General features: G+C 49.3%; 6 protein-coding genes across 6 annotated transcripts; 5 read left to right on the forward strand and 1 right to left on the reverse strand.

Moving 5' to 3' along the window:
- Window positions 1-107: 107 nt before the first annotated feature.
- Window positions 108-962, forward strand: A1O9_08093 (uncharacterized protein; the record flags this gene model as incomplete). Its single annotated transcript, XM_013402479.1, has 3 exons — window positions 108-182; window positions 235-446; window positions 506-962. The coding sequence occupies 3 exons, from the start codon at window positions 108-110 to the stop codon at window positions 960-962; spliced, it is 744 nt and encodes a 247-aa protein (XP_013257933.1).
- A 60-nt stretch (window positions 963-1,022) lies between these two features.
- A1O9_08094 (uncharacterized protein) lies at window positions 1,023-2,236 on the reverse strand (the record flags this gene model as incomplete). Its single annotated transcript, XM_013402480.1, has 2 exons — window positions 1,023-1,159; window positions 1,195-2,236. 2 exons carry the CDS (start codon window positions 2,234-2,236, stop codon window positions 1,023-1,025), a joined length of 1,179 nt encoding a protein of 392 aa, XP_013257934.1.
- A 4,066-nt stretch (window positions 2,237-6,302) lies between these two features.
- A1O9_08095 (uncharacterized protein) lies at window positions 6,303-8,295 on the forward strand (the record flags this gene model as incomplete). The annotated part of the gene is made up of 3 exons (XM_013402481.1): window positions 6,303-6,423; window positions 6,494-7,238; window positions 7,296-8,295. 3 exons carry the CDS (start codon window positions 6,303-6,305, stop codon window positions 8,293-8,295), a joined length of 1,866 nt encoding a protein of 621 aa, XP_013257935.1.
- A 1,238-nt stretch (window positions 8,296-9,533) lies between these two features.
- On the forward strand, window positions 9,534-10,118 carry A1O9_08096 (uncharacterized protein; the record flags this gene model as incomplete). Its single annotated transcript, XM_013402482.1, has 3 exons — window positions 9,534-9,615; window positions 9,674-9,760; window positions 9,820-10,118. Coding segments are annotated over 3 exons (468 nt in total), but the record flags the coding sequence as incomplete, so codon positions are not given.
- A 1,401-nt stretch (window positions 10,119-11,519) lies between these two features.
- Window positions 11,520-12,500, forward strand: A1O9_08097 (uncharacterized protein; the record flags this gene model as incomplete). Its single annotated transcript, XM_013402483.1, has 2 exons — window positions 11,520-11,607; window positions 11,665-12,500. 2 exons carry the CDS (start codon window positions 11,520-11,522, stop codon window positions 12,498-12,500), a joined length of 924 nt encoding a protein of 307 aa, XP_013257937.1.
- Window positions 12,501-13,761: 1,261 nt separating this feature from the next.
- A1O9_08098 (hydroxymethylglutaryl-CoA synthase) lies at window positions 13,762-15,338 on the forward strand (the record flags this gene model as incomplete). Its single annotated transcript, XM_013402484.1, has 4 exons — window positions 13,762-13,821; window positions 13,875-13,977; window positions 14,039-14,237; window positions 14,297-15,338. The coding sequence occupies 4 exons, from the start codon at window positions 13,762-13,764 to the stop codon at window positions 15,336-15,338; spliced, it is 1,404 nt and encodes a 467-aa protein (XP_013257938.1).
- Window positions 15,339-16,673: the final 1,335 nt, after the last annotated feature.

Genomic DNA, 16,673 nt, shown 5'->3' on the forward strand with positions numbered 1-16,673 from the left:
TTCCGCTCCCAACTATATCTACACACCTATCTCTCTGTACCCTGACTACCTTTCTTTTCGCCATCCCTGAGACTTGTCGAACGCTTCTACCATCAACAATCACAATCATGGCGTCATTTGCGGCAAAACTTGTGGCGAAGAAGCTCTTCCAGGAGACTTCGGCCAACAAGCAGGGCAAAGAGGTGTGACTATATCTGTATTATCCTTGGTCCGACTGCTAACAGAGCCTTACAGGATCCTTTCTTTGAGACCATCCCCGCAACACGGTTGGGAGGCATGTACAAGACGACCAAGAAGAGGCGCAGAGCGCTTCCTCCAGGCCTGACTCCTGAGGAGGAAAAGATTCTCACAAAGGCAAAGAGACGAGCATATCGGGTCGACTTGTCCCTTGGCAGCTTTTTCGGAACACGATTTGGTTGGGGCGCAGTCATTGGCTTGATTCCTGCGTAAGAAGAAATCCAAACGACCAGTTTGCGTTCGTCACCCGTAACTAACTTTTGAATAGCATAGGTGACTTCGTCGATTTGCTGCTAGCCTTCATGGTCTATCGCACCTGCTGCTCTGTCAAGCCTGAGTTGTCCACCAGTGTCAAAATGAAAATGAAGTTTAACATGGCTATCGACTTTGCCATAGGCCTGATACCATTCGTTGGAGACATCGCTGATGCGGCGTACAAGTGCAATACCAAGAACGTCGTCATTTTGGAGGAGGAACTGCGCGAGCGTGGCAGAAAACGCCTGAAGGGTACACCGCAAGCCAATGTCGCAGATCCAAGTCTTCCAGATGAATTTGATTATCAGAACGAGGAACGCCTCGTTCAGCAGAACGGCCCGCCTCCAAAGTACGCTTCACAGCGCGAGTCTAGAAGATCGCGCCGCGATCGAGACCGGCGAGACAATGGAGACTATGATGCCGAAGCTGCTGGGGCAGTTGCACCACCCATGCCAGCAAGAACTCGCTGAGCGTCAAGTCTCATCCTCTCTCATGTCAGGCGTCTTAAGTCATAAATGAATTGCAGCGTGCTATTCGACTGTGTACCAGATCAGGTAGACACGATGGAATGTTCTTAGCTCATTCTTCTTTGCACGATTCGTTTTCCCAGTGTAGTTAACCACTTTCCGATTATCCTGCTGCTTGGTGCAGTGATCGTGAATTATGTCTGTTAAGTTTTAATATCCTGTTTCATCCGCTCACAACTACTACAGAGTATTGAAGTATTTTGGGACTGTCCACCGCCACTCACAATAGGTTGAACGCAGACTCGACAGAGGTTCGGGCTATGTCGGACTTCGAGCTTGCCCGCCGTTCGCACCACATTTGCCATAATGCTGGGGTATTTTAAACCCTGCGTGTTGATGTAGTCTGTCAACAAGCTATCGATAGCGGTGTCGCGAAGGCTTGAAGGGGGTTGTGAAGGGGGTCGATTATTTAGTTCTCTGGCCGCTCCAATTTCCACAAGAGGTTCTGGAAGTTTAGATGCGTAGGTCTCAAGTTCAGTGTTGAAAAGATCACGAAGCGGATGGTTGAAGTTCACACCGAAGGGCGACGGACCATCAGCAATCGTTGAGGGGACCGACCCACCTCTGCCCTTTGCAACATCTGCCAGAACCAGGGCAGCCAGGCGACTGTCCGAATGACCCCAGACAATGCTCTCGCAACCATGCGCTGTCGCTATCGCAACGATCAAGCGCCGGAGTGAGATGGAGCGTAGGTCAGCTCGTGTTGTGACTGAGGTAGCACTTGCCATGATTCGATCGAAAAAGTCGACATTTGATTCTTGATTCTGACGTTCTAGACCAAGGATCTTGAGGTCTTGTTCAAGAGTTTCATCAAGACTCAGAGAAGCAGAGAATGCAAATTCAGGGAGGAATTTATGGCTTGGGAATCTCTGGGCTAAGTGGGAGAACGGTTTGTTATTGAACGTAGATGTAGGTTCATCCGGAAGCACGACGTGAGCAATGACTAATTCATATGCGGTCATGTTCCTCTTTGCGATCTGTCGTTGCAGCTGAGAATCGAGAATCTGAAGCAAGACAAGAGAGGAGATCCCACCGGAAAGAGGTAGTAGCAGGCGACATCTTTGATCTCCACCAAGGATTTTGAATCGATACGACTCCATGCGCTTCAGGACTTTAGAGTTGACATATCGACTAAAACACTCGGTGCACAATCGTCTGTTTCTGATGTTGAGCTCAGCATCACGCTCGCGACACTCGACGCAGACAGCCTGTTGCATCGGCGCCGTCATCAAACTGTATTTCGGTGAAAGTTGTCTGCTATGCTCTCAAATTGATACAATGTTGGAGTAGAGATACGTAGTCGGCAAGGCAATGGCGTATGATGGAAAATCGAAATATTCAGATCAGAATTTCCTCAACGAACTAATTAGCGGGTCACAAGTTCACAGCTCGTACGGCGCATCGCTTAGCAGCTTAAGCGAAGTTGGGTGGATATCACCAAGAATATGCGTAAATTGTATGTAACAGCTGCGCGGAGCTTACGTGGACACATAGCCTCACCCCTTCCGTACCGTTTTTACAACCACAATCAGACTTGGATTGTTGCTCCTGCACTCTTCCCATGATATTTGAGAGCTTGGTTAATAGAATAAAAATAATTCTACGATCTTCTATTTGCCCCTGGGGCGGAGAACTGTGCAATCTTGATCGGGCTCAAGATCGGATTTCCCCATTCCTGACGCTGATGAAAATGATTTACCTTTATGTATCCGTCGGAGTCTGGAGGACATGAAACGGCTCCGAGTAATGCAGCACCACAAGACGGCCTTGAAGTATCGCGCTCTAGCACAGTTGAGCCTAGCGTGTAAGGCATGCCGACTGGCTTGATCCAACGAGAAGAGAGTCATCACATGGACTCCAAAATGTAAGTACCATTGCTGATTGAACCAACGGTAAATCACCAGTTTGGCTTTCGCAGCGATCGTGATAGGCAGTTTGAGTTATGGGGAAGAGCGACCTCTGACCTTGCGGCACACTCTGGAGCTCGCTCTACTGGACTTGATGGTCGCTGGCATAGGCAAAAGCTGCAAAGCTGATCGCTTGGAGAACAACAGCCTCCAAACTCGAGGAAACGCTGGTCTGATATTTCGAGTACCAGCGCATGGTTTGGATCTGATCACGACAGGAAAAAGGACATTGATTGTCTTAAAGAACTGATTAACCAGCACTGATTGGAGATCTACACGCAATCGCTTTCGTTGTTCGCTAGAGCCACATTTCGGAACCCCAGGTCCGTCTCAAGGTTGCTGAATCCCTTCTGAGAGGGAAGCATTCGCACGAAATTGCCACCCATGCATTCAACGAAGAAGGGAGAAACTTCCAAACCTGCCCCATGCGAGCTGTAACGAACTATACACTCTGGTTGACAATCCACAGATGCTGTGCAGACAGCTGGTGCTATAAAGGAGGTCGTAGCGCCGCAATCATTTCTAGTTGACTAGAAACTATGGCACTCTGCCTGGCTACGCTCTCGATTGGTTCCATCTGATCTACTTCCTCTCCTCTCCTGATATGCGAACGCAAGGGATCCTGGATCGTTTATTTCAGATTAGGCACAAATTCGTATTTGGGGATGCCTCAGTTCTTCATCACGGCAAAGTCAGAGACTTCGGGCAAAACATGCGCAATGCGATGCTCAGCTCGTATCAAACTTCAGTACCAGACTACAAAGGCTATATCATCATTGAGACTCAATCTCATCCACTTACTGACAAGTGGTCGTGACTATTGCCCTAGACGCAATTTCCGTCCTGTGGAACTGGAACGGAGCCGTGGTTCGGGCAGGTGGCGTTCAGCCACCAGGATTCAATGATTTCATTGTCTATTCGTCTGACATAGTGCGTTCATCCTGATGATAGGCACTTAATGTCGTCCATTGACAATGCCTTCATACCTCAGACAAGCCCGACAGGAAAGCCGAAATGTATTGTGCACAGGGCCACGCTAAGTTAAGAGTGTACCAGTGAACGCACTGACCATTAACTCACACATATCGTCGTCCTAGGGTCTCTTTCTTCAAGTTAAGAAAGATACCATTCTTGGCTGAGACGTCAAGTCCAGCGACCTTATCGTGCAATGTCCCAGTCTGTCGACTTTGGATCTACTTGTGGAACCAGACTGATCAAAGCACAAGACGGGATGGATCGTGTGGGCTTGCGTGCGCCGGCCGCGTCGTGGGGTACGCTGGCTTGCCACTCAAGCCGGACTTCTCTGACCTTGTTTCGGTTGATCGAACATTTAAAGTGTCATGATCGCTAAGTCCTTGAGGCATCCTTCCTGACATTTCTGTACAGGCACTGCAGGGTGTCGATGTTCGGCATTTCAGCACGATTGTTCTCCAATCTCAGAGCCGTGGACAAGAGAGTACTAAAACTAGACTGAGATCCAAAGATATTGGACCCTAAGCTGACACAACTGCTTACCAGAGGAGCACGTGAACCTGTCTTCCCTCGCAATGTTTCCTCCACAGGAAGCCTCTGGACGGAAGAGACCGCTGCCTATTCTACGACCAATGATTTCCGCCTGCTGTGCATCTAGTATCCACAAGTCGCGGGAAGGATCTCACATGCTCTTATGAATTCACTTTACTACCTACTACGAGTGAGACGTGCCTGTTAGCACAACTGGTGCCTAACACCGAGAAGGAGTTATCTCCCTATTGAGGCAATTCAGTAATAAGTAAATAAGTAAGAAATGTCACTAATAATATAGAAAAGTTAGCCTAAATTAATACTTGCTAAAAGCGCAATAAAAATATAGACATAAGCGACTAGAAAAAGAGTAGAGATAATTCTAAGATGGGGCTGGACTATAGTCTCAGGGGGCATGGCGGCGATACCAATGATAAAATAACAATGAACAATATCACAGGGGTTGCAGCCACTCGGAAGCCTCTTAGGACGTTTCTCTGGTGGATAAAGAAACTCAGCCTTAGCTGGATCAGAAATGGGCCTCTCTAATGCCACACATGTTCCACCTCAGGGGATGCGCATCCCCACAAATTAGGTTGCATACGAGTACAGGTTCGGGCAGAGGCCTGTTTCTAGCATGTCGAGAATGTTGCTTATCTTTAGGCCGTCTACACATGAGCCTGGCTCGATGTTGGCCACAACCGATCTCCGCTGCCAGTCTGTTGCCGGAGAAAGGCGCGCGGAAAGCACAAGAACCATTGAGTGCTTGCTGTCAGATAATGGTATCTCCGCCTTGTGTGTCAGATTTAGGACGTGCTCAACAACTTTGCGCGTTCCGCTTGGATGGCGCAAATATAAAGGCGTCAGACGCGACCCAAGGTTTGGCCCACTGTGAGGCAAGCATCTCTTGGTTTGCCAGCAGACTCTCAGACTCGCGGGCCACACAACACGTTCACAAGTTGAGACCTGATTTGAATTAGAAATTTAGAATGGCTCTTATCCCTCTGACAGATCCAGAAATAAGCTTCTAGGGGCGTTATTATGTCAAACCTGGCAGTGTCTCCGCGGCCATTCGAAGCAGCATATTCATTTCCGCTAAGCGCGCCAAGACCATGCCAAGAGCTTGGCATCATTTCTATTGTTTCAGGAACAGGCTTCGCCAAGGTCTCACAAACACTTCCCAGACTGTGCACGAAGTATTGTCCGTGGCCATTCTCCATCATGTTCGCACGACGGGGCTGTTGAGAGATGCTGGTAATGGCGCTCGAGCCAAGCACCTTCGAGGCAATGCAGCAGCTCGGACTCAATTGAAAGGCTTAGTGTGCTTCAGTCATCGTCTTTGCAGCTACCAACCGTAGCCAAGCACAGTAGCCGCTGCATGTCAATAACAAGCGGAGCCTGATCGTCAGGGTTAAATGCTTCCATCGAAGTCTCCGACAGACACCAAGTCACTCTCTGTGGGACGTGTTTCGGCGTACTCCAGCCAAGGGATATTTCTCTGACTTCTTTACTCCGTACAACGATAGTGTCCTTATATCGAGCAAAATGTCACCTCATTGTCCTAGTTTGCTTATCCTCCCTTTTACACCCTATCTGCTGGAGATTCAATCGAATCCGGGCCCTTTCGTCGCCCAGCATTTCCTTTTTCCTGTCTTGCCGTCCGCTGGCCGGACTACCACCATAGTGACTCACCATCAAGGCTGCACCTCACGCCCACCTTGTTTACCCGTACTGTCAATCAACCCTTAAACAAGTGACAGCAGGTGCCATCTGGTACTTCTGAAGTGTCAGAGCCATCTATCGGGCGAAGGATATATCGGAAGACGCCGTCACAAAAAGAATCCCAGAGATAAATCAGAGACCTCCTATCAAAATGGCAATAGAGCTCGACGTTAGCGAGCTCAACATCGTCATCTCCATCTTTGGATTCTTCATAATTGCTTACGGGGCTATCTCGATTAAGATCAAGCAGAGATGGTACTTGGGTGAAGCTTGTAAGGTCCCTGTTTGACGGTTATGTTTACATTGAGAAGAATCACAGCTAATGGTTTTATCGATGCATAGTGCCTGCCATGGTGCTCGGCATTTTTCTCGGTCCAGTGATTGCGAAGTGGCTAGACTCACGCCGTTGGGGTATGGCCATTATCGGGCAGGTTCCAGCGATTACACTGGGGATGACTCGCATAGTCATTGGTGTGCAATTGGTGATTGCAGGCTTTCAACTACCTGCAAGATATTTAATCTATCGTTGGAAGGAGATGCTTATCTGCTTGCTACCCGTTATGACTATCATGTGGCTTTGTACCACGGGATGCATGATGCTGGTGGTGCCGAAAGTCAGTCTACTCGCGGCGCTGGTCATCGGCTCCTGTGTCACATGCACCGACCCCATCCTCTCCCAAGCCGTGGCCAAGGGACCGTTCTCTGACAAATACGTGCGTCGAAACCTACGAGAACTGATCTCGGCTGAGGCCGGTGCTAATGATGGCTTCGGCTTCCCCTTCCTCATGCTCGCTGTCTACTTGATTCGCCATGCTGAGTCACCCGAGCTGAGCCAAGAGATCGAAACTTCCCTACTCCAGACAGAAGCATCGGCTGGAGAGGCCCACAAGCTTTTCAAAAGGTTTGGAGATCTCGTCGCTCGAGCCTTAGAGGAGCACGACACTATTGGCCGACTTGGTGGAGGCGTGGGAAAAGCGCTCGCGAATTGGGGTGTTGAAACCTGGCTGTACGTGGTGTTTATGTCAATCGCCTACGGTGCGGTAGTTGGCTTCGGTATGATGCTCGTGGCCAAGTTTTCGTTGCGCAAGTAAGCCATGTACACCTCCATTGTTATTTTTATTCGAATGCTGACAAATATTTCTAGACGTTGGATAGACAGTGAGTCGTACCTGTTGCTTCCTACCGGTATCGGACTCTTCATCATTGGCACTTGTGGTGCGTTGGGCACGGACGACCTCCTGGCATGTTTCATTGCCGGTAACGCCTTGAACTGGGATGGCAAATATCTTCAGGAAACCTTGGCAAAGCACGACGAGGTGAACAGTGTGATAGATGTTCTCCTCAACTTTGGGGGCTTTATGTTTATTGGCACCATCATTCCTTGGCGCGAATTCAATGATCCGGACGGAACTGGTCTGACTATACCCCGACTCTTTGCTCTTGGAATCTTGGTGGTCATCTTCCGGCGGATTCCTGCAATCTTCATGACCTACAAGCTCATGCCCAAGTGTGTCACGAATTGGAAGGAAGCGTTGTTCATGGGGTATTTTGGACCGATTGGTATTGGGGCCGTGTTCTACGTCGAGCACACCCGTCATCTGTTCCCTGAACCGGGGGAAGCATTGACAGAGGAAGAGAACAACCTTACCAGAGTCATGGTCCCCGTTGTGTATTGGCTGGTGTTGTTCTCGATCTTCTGGCATGGTCTCTCGATTCCAGCGCTGAACCTGTTCTACAAGTGGAAGGGAGTTCAGCCGGTACAGGATGACGAAGGCCCCGTCGAGGTCCGCCTGCTAAGCGAGAATGAACAACCTCCTAAGAACAGTACCGTTGACCCAGCTCGTCGCAGTGTTTTGATCAACAACCGTTTCAGTCGTTCCTACAATACTGCTGAGCTCAATTTGAAAGCTGTGGAGGACTATCAACGCCGCACGCAAAAATGGGAAGAAAATTGGTACACGGGAAACGACGGTGCAGAAGAGAAGCTTGCTGGCGGCCAGAGATGGTCGACCAAGCAGTTACCAGGCAGAGCTATATATCTTCCTCACCCACGACAATCTCGGTCCAGCAGTGGTGCCAAGGACCCTGATGGATCACTTAAAGTCGATCCAACCGCGCCTTCGAGAGCTATCAAGTGGGTATAGGCTAGAAGAGCTACAAAGAAATACCTAACATTTCATTTTGATTACAGAGGGAAAGGACAGCGATGTATAGATGCTACTGGATGTTGGAACGGTGGCTAACTGCTAACTGTCAATCCCCAGGCCGACTCTCATTATTTCCACAACTCATTAGTCGCCGAGTGGAGTTTGCACTGCTTTTAGAAACACTATCCTTAAAAGACAATAGAGAAGAAGGCAATAGAGACTACAATGTATAAAAAGATCGCTGGCGAAAAATAATATGGAAGCCAGGAGAGATATCATACACCATTGTAAGCGGATAGTAAGTCAGTCACCCACTACTAGCGCTTGAAGGCATGACTTGGTACATTATCAGAACATGGTAAGACGGTGTTAAGGACTGTCCAACCAGTGTAGACCGGACGAGCTTTGAGGGAAATTAAACAGGCAGCCGTGATTGTAGGAGCCCATGAGGGCCTCACTAAGAGAAGTATGTTCAGCACTGCATACGAGTACTATCCACACCAAGGTGGGCGAGAACAGGGCGGCATCAGCCTCGTCCCGAAGGAGGGTGTGTCGCGAAACAGCTTTTACTCCGCCTTGGCGGTGCCAGGGACTCTCGGTGCTCGGATAATGCCTGCTGCTTCCATATTCGATTTACTAAGGTGGACTTGTGGGCGACTGTCCGCATTTGGCTACGACTGCCATCGTTGCCAATGTATGTACGAGTCCACCTAGACAGTCTCTTTGCGCAATTACTGTAAACAAATAGTTTATCCCTGCTGCTTGGCTGACAGCAATGGAAGGTCTCTTTGCGCACCGCTCAAGGTTTGATATTTATACGTGCAGCCAAACTACCACGCGGATTAAGTGACGTTACACTCGAAACGTCAGATCAGCCACGTGCGGGAGTCTCCAATGACGTACCACCCCGCCCCCTTCGGCCCTCCAAGTATGTACCAGCAACGATGGCCTTGATCAAGGGCAAAGTTCCAGGTCAGACGCCTTGGATGCTGGGTGGCCCGTTCAAATAAAGATGTGAGATGCGACGGTCCGAAGCCTAAGCATCTCTCCCTCCAAACCGCTAGAGTGGATTCCATTTTCGCCTTCATAGTACTTCCACGAGCTTATCGCCTAATATTACCCTACAAGACTCATCTATTCCTGCATAACTTGTAAGGTTGCAGCGCTTATCGCGCAGAATCTCACACTTCACCCCTACATACCCTTTCGCGAGCGCAATGGCTGCTGCTGCTGAAAGTCGATCGGGCGAAGAGCCTCCTTCCGGACTTCAGGGACAGGGCACAGTTTCTGACCCTTACGATCGAGGCAATGCTCCAGGTATTGCGACCTCGCCCCTTCCTATCACTCGATTCAGGCTGACCACAATGATGGGTAGAGAACGTCTCTGCGTCAGAGGAGCCACCAGCAGGTGTGCAAGGGAAAGGCACAGTCAACGAGCCCTTCGACCAGGGTAATGCGCCAGGTAATTGACCTCGACCTGTTATGACACCTCCCAGCCCAAGGCTAACACCCGAGTGGTAGAAAACCCATCATCCTCTGCGCCAAATGCGGACACATCGCCGAAGCCAGCCGGCATCACTATAGAGCCGCCCTCCGAGTCGAAGACCTCTATTGTCAACGGCGAGAAACAAAAATCGACTGAGGAGCGGGGACGAGATGCGTTGAGAGCCCCTGCTAAGAATCGGATCGAGGAGCGCGACGTCAGTCCTGGCACTTTGCCAGACGGCAGTCACGCAAAAACGAGCGGTGAAAGAGGAGAAGGCTACGAGCCTGGAAGGTTGAATAAGTTGAAGAGCAAGTTTCCGTTTGGCAAGCACTAGATTGGCCATGAACAGCAAGGCGCAGGCTTGAATACTCGTGCCTGGGGAGGTGACAGTCTTTTGTCAGAGGACAGCAATGTACATTTGGTTCGGAAACGCCCAAGCACCGATCAATGTTTTGGATTACATTTTCATACATGGATTACCCCACTCCCAGTCTCAGTTATGTATTCTAGAGGCACTTGCGAAAAGTCCGAGCGTACGAAGTAGAAATGTCCCACATGCTGCAAGGTCATCTTTTGTCCAAGTGTTTGGTATTTGGCACTATCAAAGGCACAGCAATCTTTTTCTTTACTGATTGAATCTTTTTCCGACTCTCAAACAGACATTTCCCGAATCACAACAGCGGTCATGCCCCTCATCGGAGTACTACCGCAACGTGGAATCCCGAGTATCAGTGTATCACTGATACGGATGTGCCTAATTCCCGTAACTGCCCTGCTAATTCCCCTAAGAACTAGTACATCTTGGCAATAGCTTAGCAAGCACCCTTCTATTCACGGAGTAGACTTTATTAGCGACGTACTACTAGTAATTTAGTATTCTAGTAGAGTAAGTTCCTGTAGGCTTTACTATAAGAAGTTCTAGCGTAGTAAATCAACTCTTAAGGCTACTAAATCTACGACAGTACTACTAGTATTAAAGTGCCTTATAGTACGTTCAAAAAGCATTTATACCTAGTCTAGTATTTAGTACTATTTCTAAGTTAGTAGTCCTTTCAAAAAGTAAGGTCACGGCGTCTCGAAATGTAAGAGTATAAGCAACTTAACGAAAACACTAAGATAATCGATCAATTACTATATAGTCCTTAGAACATCGACTATAAGAACTTAAGGAGTCTAAAAACCTCGCATGCGATCCGCATAGCCCCTGAGGTCTTATATACCGTGCCCCTTAGTGTTTCAGGACTAGTCTTGGCATGGGATGGGTGCTTCTAGGGTCCACCGTAGTCCTATTCCGTGACACGAAATTTCTTAGTAATGGACGCTAGCTTCTAGTGGTGGTAGTGGTGGTGATAGTAGTAGTAGTAGTAGTAGTAGTAGTAGTAGTAGTAGTAGTAGTAGTAGTAGTAGGACTACTAAATCTTATTTCGTACTATATTAGTAGACTTAAGGTACTTGCTAAGTTAGTGCTAATAGGTGCCAAGAATTAAGGGAATTAGTACTAGGGTGGTTACGGTAATTACGCGCACCTCAGGCTCGGATTCCGTCATTATTAATTAGTTCACCTCAGAGAGCCGACTATCATATTTGTCGGACAATAGTGATTAGCTCCGATTGAAAGCACCTTTCTTGAGAGGTCATACATTTAGAGAGAACCTGGAGGTATTTATTCGCTTGGAAATTTGCAGATCGTCGAGGAAGCGGTACTGCATATCCTTGACTCGTACATTGCAGCAAAATGTCACAAAGCGACCTCTCCAAGATCGAGGCTGGCAACCTCTTCAATGTCAATGGCCTTGTGGCGGTGATTACAGGCGGTGGATCGGGTAAGAACGCAAGTTTTCTATTTTGCTTGACTTACTAACGGTTGTGATCAAAAACAGGGCTCGGGAGAATGATGGCACGCGCACTGGCGGCCAATGGAGCGTCCAAGGTGTTCATCATTGGGCGGCGTGAAGACGCTCTAAAGGAGACAGCAGCTTCAGTGCCCAGCAGCAGTATCATCCCTGTTGTTGGTGATGTCACATCCAAAGACTCTCTACAGAAGACCGTCGAAGCCGTCAAAGTACATACCGATGCGATTGATGTCCTCGTGGCCAATTCTGGCATATCAGGGCCACCTGTTGCAACCCTTGATGCCAATCAACGACCAGTCCCCATAGAGGAGCTGGTGAAGAACATGTGGGCCCCAGAAGCAGAGGCCATCACATCCACCTACGCTGTCAATATTACTGGCGTCCATTTCACAGTTGCTGCATTTCTCCCTTTGTTGAATGAGGCCAACAAGAAGAGACCCGAGAAACCAACCGCGGAGAACTTCAGACCACGCCCACAGATCATTACTACAGGTTCGATCGGAGGTTTCAGCCGCAAGCCTTTGGGTAACCTCAGCTACGGCGCAAGCAAAGCGGGACTTACCCATCTGACTAAACAATTGGCGACATCACTCACGGCATATGATATCAGGGCTAATGTGATTGCACCCGGATTGTACTTCTCGGAGATGACTCAGGGTATGTATGCGGCACAGGGGAAGACTGAGATCCACAACATTGAAGGCGCATTCACGAAGGAGATGATTCCCGCCACACGAAGTGGTGATGAAGAAGATATGGCGGGGGTCATACTGTGGCTGACTTCACGAGCAGGAGCCTACATTAACGGCTGTGTCGTGGTCACTGATGGAGGACGGCTTAGTATCGTTCCCGCTTCCTACTAGGAGATCTTCGAGACCATTTCTGTACGGAGTACTCCTTAAGTTCTTGCGCAGCTTAGAGATAGACCCTTAAGAATGTTGAAAATGAGATCTCGAATAGAAGTTTGACGATGAACCACATTCCGAGTCGTTCAAACGACCAATTGAAGTGCAAAAAGCATGAGTCTTGGCCAGTAGGGTTTGCGTGACAGACTAGACGTGTCATTTATGGGTACGAGCTTAAATTGATAGGTCCTTCTTAATGAATTTAGTTACACAATAAATTAGGGTACCATGGCATTCTAAAGCAGTTTGCTAGTTAATTCTACCTGTTTAATAACTCCGCTCTAAGTACCCTAGTGGGTAGCGTAGTACTAAGCTTCTAGACGTGAGAAGTGTCATGACGTTCGTCAAAGTTCGTCAAAATATCCCTTGCCAGTTATTTACTGCCATTTGTCGGTCATTTGACTACAGTGACGGACACACTGAAATCCCCTACTCCTGGGTTGTTCATGTGAGTCCAGCCAGCCTTGCAACAAGGCTGGGAGCCTGGGGCTGACAGTGGCGTGACTCTGACCATGCAGCTCCGAGTAAGATTAGCATTCATAATGTGGCACGGACTGAGCTCGTCCGCCGCGTCTTGACGAGCGGTCCTGATGGCAATGCTGTGGGCTTTGAGAGAAGAGGCTGATTGAGGGTCGAGAAGCCCATCCGCTTGTGGACGGCAACTCCTTTGACCCCTGCACATTGTCATGCAGGAACCGACTGACCGAATGGTGCCACTGACAGACGGCCACGAGACAGGGTTGCAATTGGTTGAACCCCGAAGGTTCGCTGGCTTGTGCCCAGGACTCTAAAGTGTTTAGCTCCATGTCGTCCCACAGCGAAGTCGGCCGGTCCCTGGGAGGAAGTCCCTGTTCAACAGATTTGTGAGGACAAGATACAATTTTCGTGGGATGGCCGCCATTATCGTCGTCACTGATACAAGGTTGGGATTTTGGGCAATGCTTCTCTATCCGTACCGAGCATGAAATCATTGTCTTCTCCCCCCCAGAGAAGGAGTTGCATTTGCCACCAAGCTTCGTAGGTCGAGTTTTGTTTGCTTGCGACTCCACATACCAAGTGCACTTAGTAGATCGCCGCTCCCTCAAAACATCCTTCTTTTGAATCCTGGAACCACCCCGCCTCACCGCCTTCCACTCCATTGATAAGTTCCCTTGGTTCCTGTTCACTCTCTCCCCCCAGTACCAGGAATCAACATCTCTCTTCTGCACTTTCCACAATCATGGCCACTCGACCCCAGAATATTGGCATCAAGGCCATCGAAATCTACTTCCCAAGCCAGGTACATACTCCATGCGCCTGCTCACGATCAACCATGTACTGACAGACCTTCAGTGTGTTGACCAAGCCGACCTCGAGAAATTTGATGGCGTTGCACAAGGCAAATACACAATTGGTCTGGGACAGACTCGAATGTCCTTCTGCGATGATCGAGAAGGTAAGTTCAGGCGGCCTTTTCGCTATCCAGACATGTACCTGACGGCGTCTCCTTTCAACAGATATCTATTCGATCGCCCTCACAACCCTGACCAGCCTGGTATCGAAATACTCGATTGACCTGAAACATATCGGAAGACTGGAGGTTGGCACTGAGACCATGCTGGACAAGAGCAAGAGTGTGAAATCCGTTTTGATGCAACTCTTCGAGAAGTCTGGCAACTTCAACGTTGAGGGCGTTGATGCTTACAACGCATGCTAGTGAGTATTTCCATGCATAGATCGCATTGAGGTGGATGGCGTTCTAACAAGAGTTTTAGTGGTGGTACAAATGCCGTGTTCAATTCGATCAATTGGATCGAATCCTCTGCCTGGGACGGACGCGACGCCATCGTTGTGGCAGGTGACATTGCTCTCTACAAGAAGGGTAATGCTCGCCCAACTGGTGGTGCTGGCTGCGTTGCAATGGTAATTGGGCCTGATGCTCCAATTGCGTTCGACGCAGGCCTTCGAGGATCCTACATTACCCATGCCTATGATTTCTACAAACCAGATCTTACCAGTGAATACCCTTATGTGGATGGGCAATTCTCCCTGAGATGTTACACAGAGGCCGTCGATGCGTGTTACAAGGCGTATAACTCCCGCGAGCAAACCCTGAAAGCACGAGCAAATGGCGCGGCGACTAATGGTCACTCGAATGGAAATGGAATCCATGACGAGACGGAGAAGTCACCCCTTGACAGATTTGACTACATGGCGTTCCACGCTCCCACCTGCAAGCTGGTGTCCAAGTCATACGCTCGATTGCTGTACAATGACTTCTTGGAAGATCCAACCCATCCTCAGTTCAAGGAAGTGGCCCCTGAACTCCGCGATCTGGAGTATCAGGCATCACTGACAGACAAGACTGTGGAAAAGACTTTCATGGCCTTGACGAAGAAGCGCTTTGCTGAGCGAGTGCAGCCTGCCATCCAGGTTGCGACCATGTGTGGAAACATGTATTGCGGCAGTGTCTACGGCGGTCTCGTCGGTTTGATCAGCAATATTGCCCCGAAACAAATTTACGGCAAGCGCCTGGGGATCTTCAGCTACGGAAGTGGCTTAGCCAGCTCAATGTTTAGTTTGAAAGTGGTTGGTGATACCACTGAAATGGTGAAGAAGCTCAACCTGCAAGAGAGACTGGATGCTCGCCGAGTGGTTGCACCCGAGGTCTACGACCAGATGTGCCTGCTTCGAGAGAAGGCGCATCTCAAGAAAGACTTCCAGCCGGCCGGTGACATCGAGACTCTGGTCAGTGGTACTTACTATCTGACCAACGTCGATGACATGTACCGAAGGAAGTATGAAGTGAAAGCATGATCGCTGACCAAGTAACGGGCATGGAGGGGTTGTATCATTGCTGCACCAGATGCTACGTTTCACATTCCAGGCGTTTCTTATGGTTGGTCGCAGTGCTAGCCAAGTCTTGATAGAAGGACAGTCGCATTTGCAGAAGGGATTCAAAGGATTGTTGAGCACAGGTGGGGCAACACAGCGCCGTAAGAGCTTGTACATATTATAGAGAGAAGCTAGTCGGTGCTCACTTCGAGGTACGGGGTCCTAGTGGTGTATTAATTAGTCTGCAGAAGTAAGCAGTCTACATAGATCAAAGGCACCTCATTCGTCCAGAGTCGGAGGCAATGGTCCATATTCTGGAATCCATGATGATCGAGAGCCAATGCATTGGAGGTTCCCCAGCCCAGAGCTGTAACAACCTTGCGCAGGTATAGATCGATTGAGAAACTCTAGAAGGGTATGACGATGTAAAATGCGCCTAATGCAACACCCGAAGCCGTCGGGCAGCAGTTGACCAGTAAGGAGCCGGTTTCGCATTGGAAAGCAGCAAGATGAAACGTGGATCCAAGTGGAAGACTGTAATGGCCAGTAGGCCAAGGACGGCGACATAAGTTGCAAAGCAAAATGATGATCTAGGTCTGCATGAGGGAAAAGTGCGTACAAGCGAGGAGGTTGGGAGGGATAGCCGTGGTGTTTATCGTGAGGAAAGCGTGGAAGTCTCGTGTCTTTTGTATGTAGGTACGTGTGTTGATAACACATCGTTTATGCAGCTAAATCATGCGTCCATGACTCACGCGTGAGCCCGCATCATGTTCGTGTTTCCCTCGTGCTTGGCTTTGGCGTCGCTACTACCATTCCCTCTCGGGCCCCAAGACAGAGCCCCCAAGAACACAAGAACTGATGTCTGCAAGCGGTACATCCTCGCCCCAGAGATCCCCACCACGCCCGTCTTTTCTTGGTGGGCAAGTTCGGAACACAGCCACGGTAGGCGGCAATCCAAACACCCAATCAGCCGCCGAAGAGGGTCGATGAACTGAATGAAACAAATCCCAAATTGGGCCACCCAGCTGCAGCGGCTATGATGGAAGGAGCTGCTCATTGCTGATCTCTGCGCCGCGCCTCACGCATCCAGTAGGGACGCGCCGCAGCGCGCTCTTGCCATCTTTGCCAGCTCTTCCCTCACCCAGCTCCGCTCCTGCCAAAACAACCACTACCGCCCGTTGAGCCTCAAATCTCGAAATAAGTCAAGCAAGCGCCGACACAGATTGCCTCGTGAGACATGGTGAAATGATCCATCAGAGTGGTTACACCTGTTTTGGCCGCTTTGGAAATTATCGAAGATTCTGCAAACGGAATATT

This window comes from Exophiala aquamarina, assembly GCF_000709125.1.
Source record: "Exophiala aquamarina CBS 119918 chromosome Unknown aczIA-supercont1.7, whole genome shotgun sequence".
In the NCBI taxonomy this organism is placed as follows: Eukaryota; Fungi; Ascomycota; class Eurotiomycetes; order Chaetothyriales; family Herpotrichiellaceae; genus Exophiala; species Exophiala aquamarina.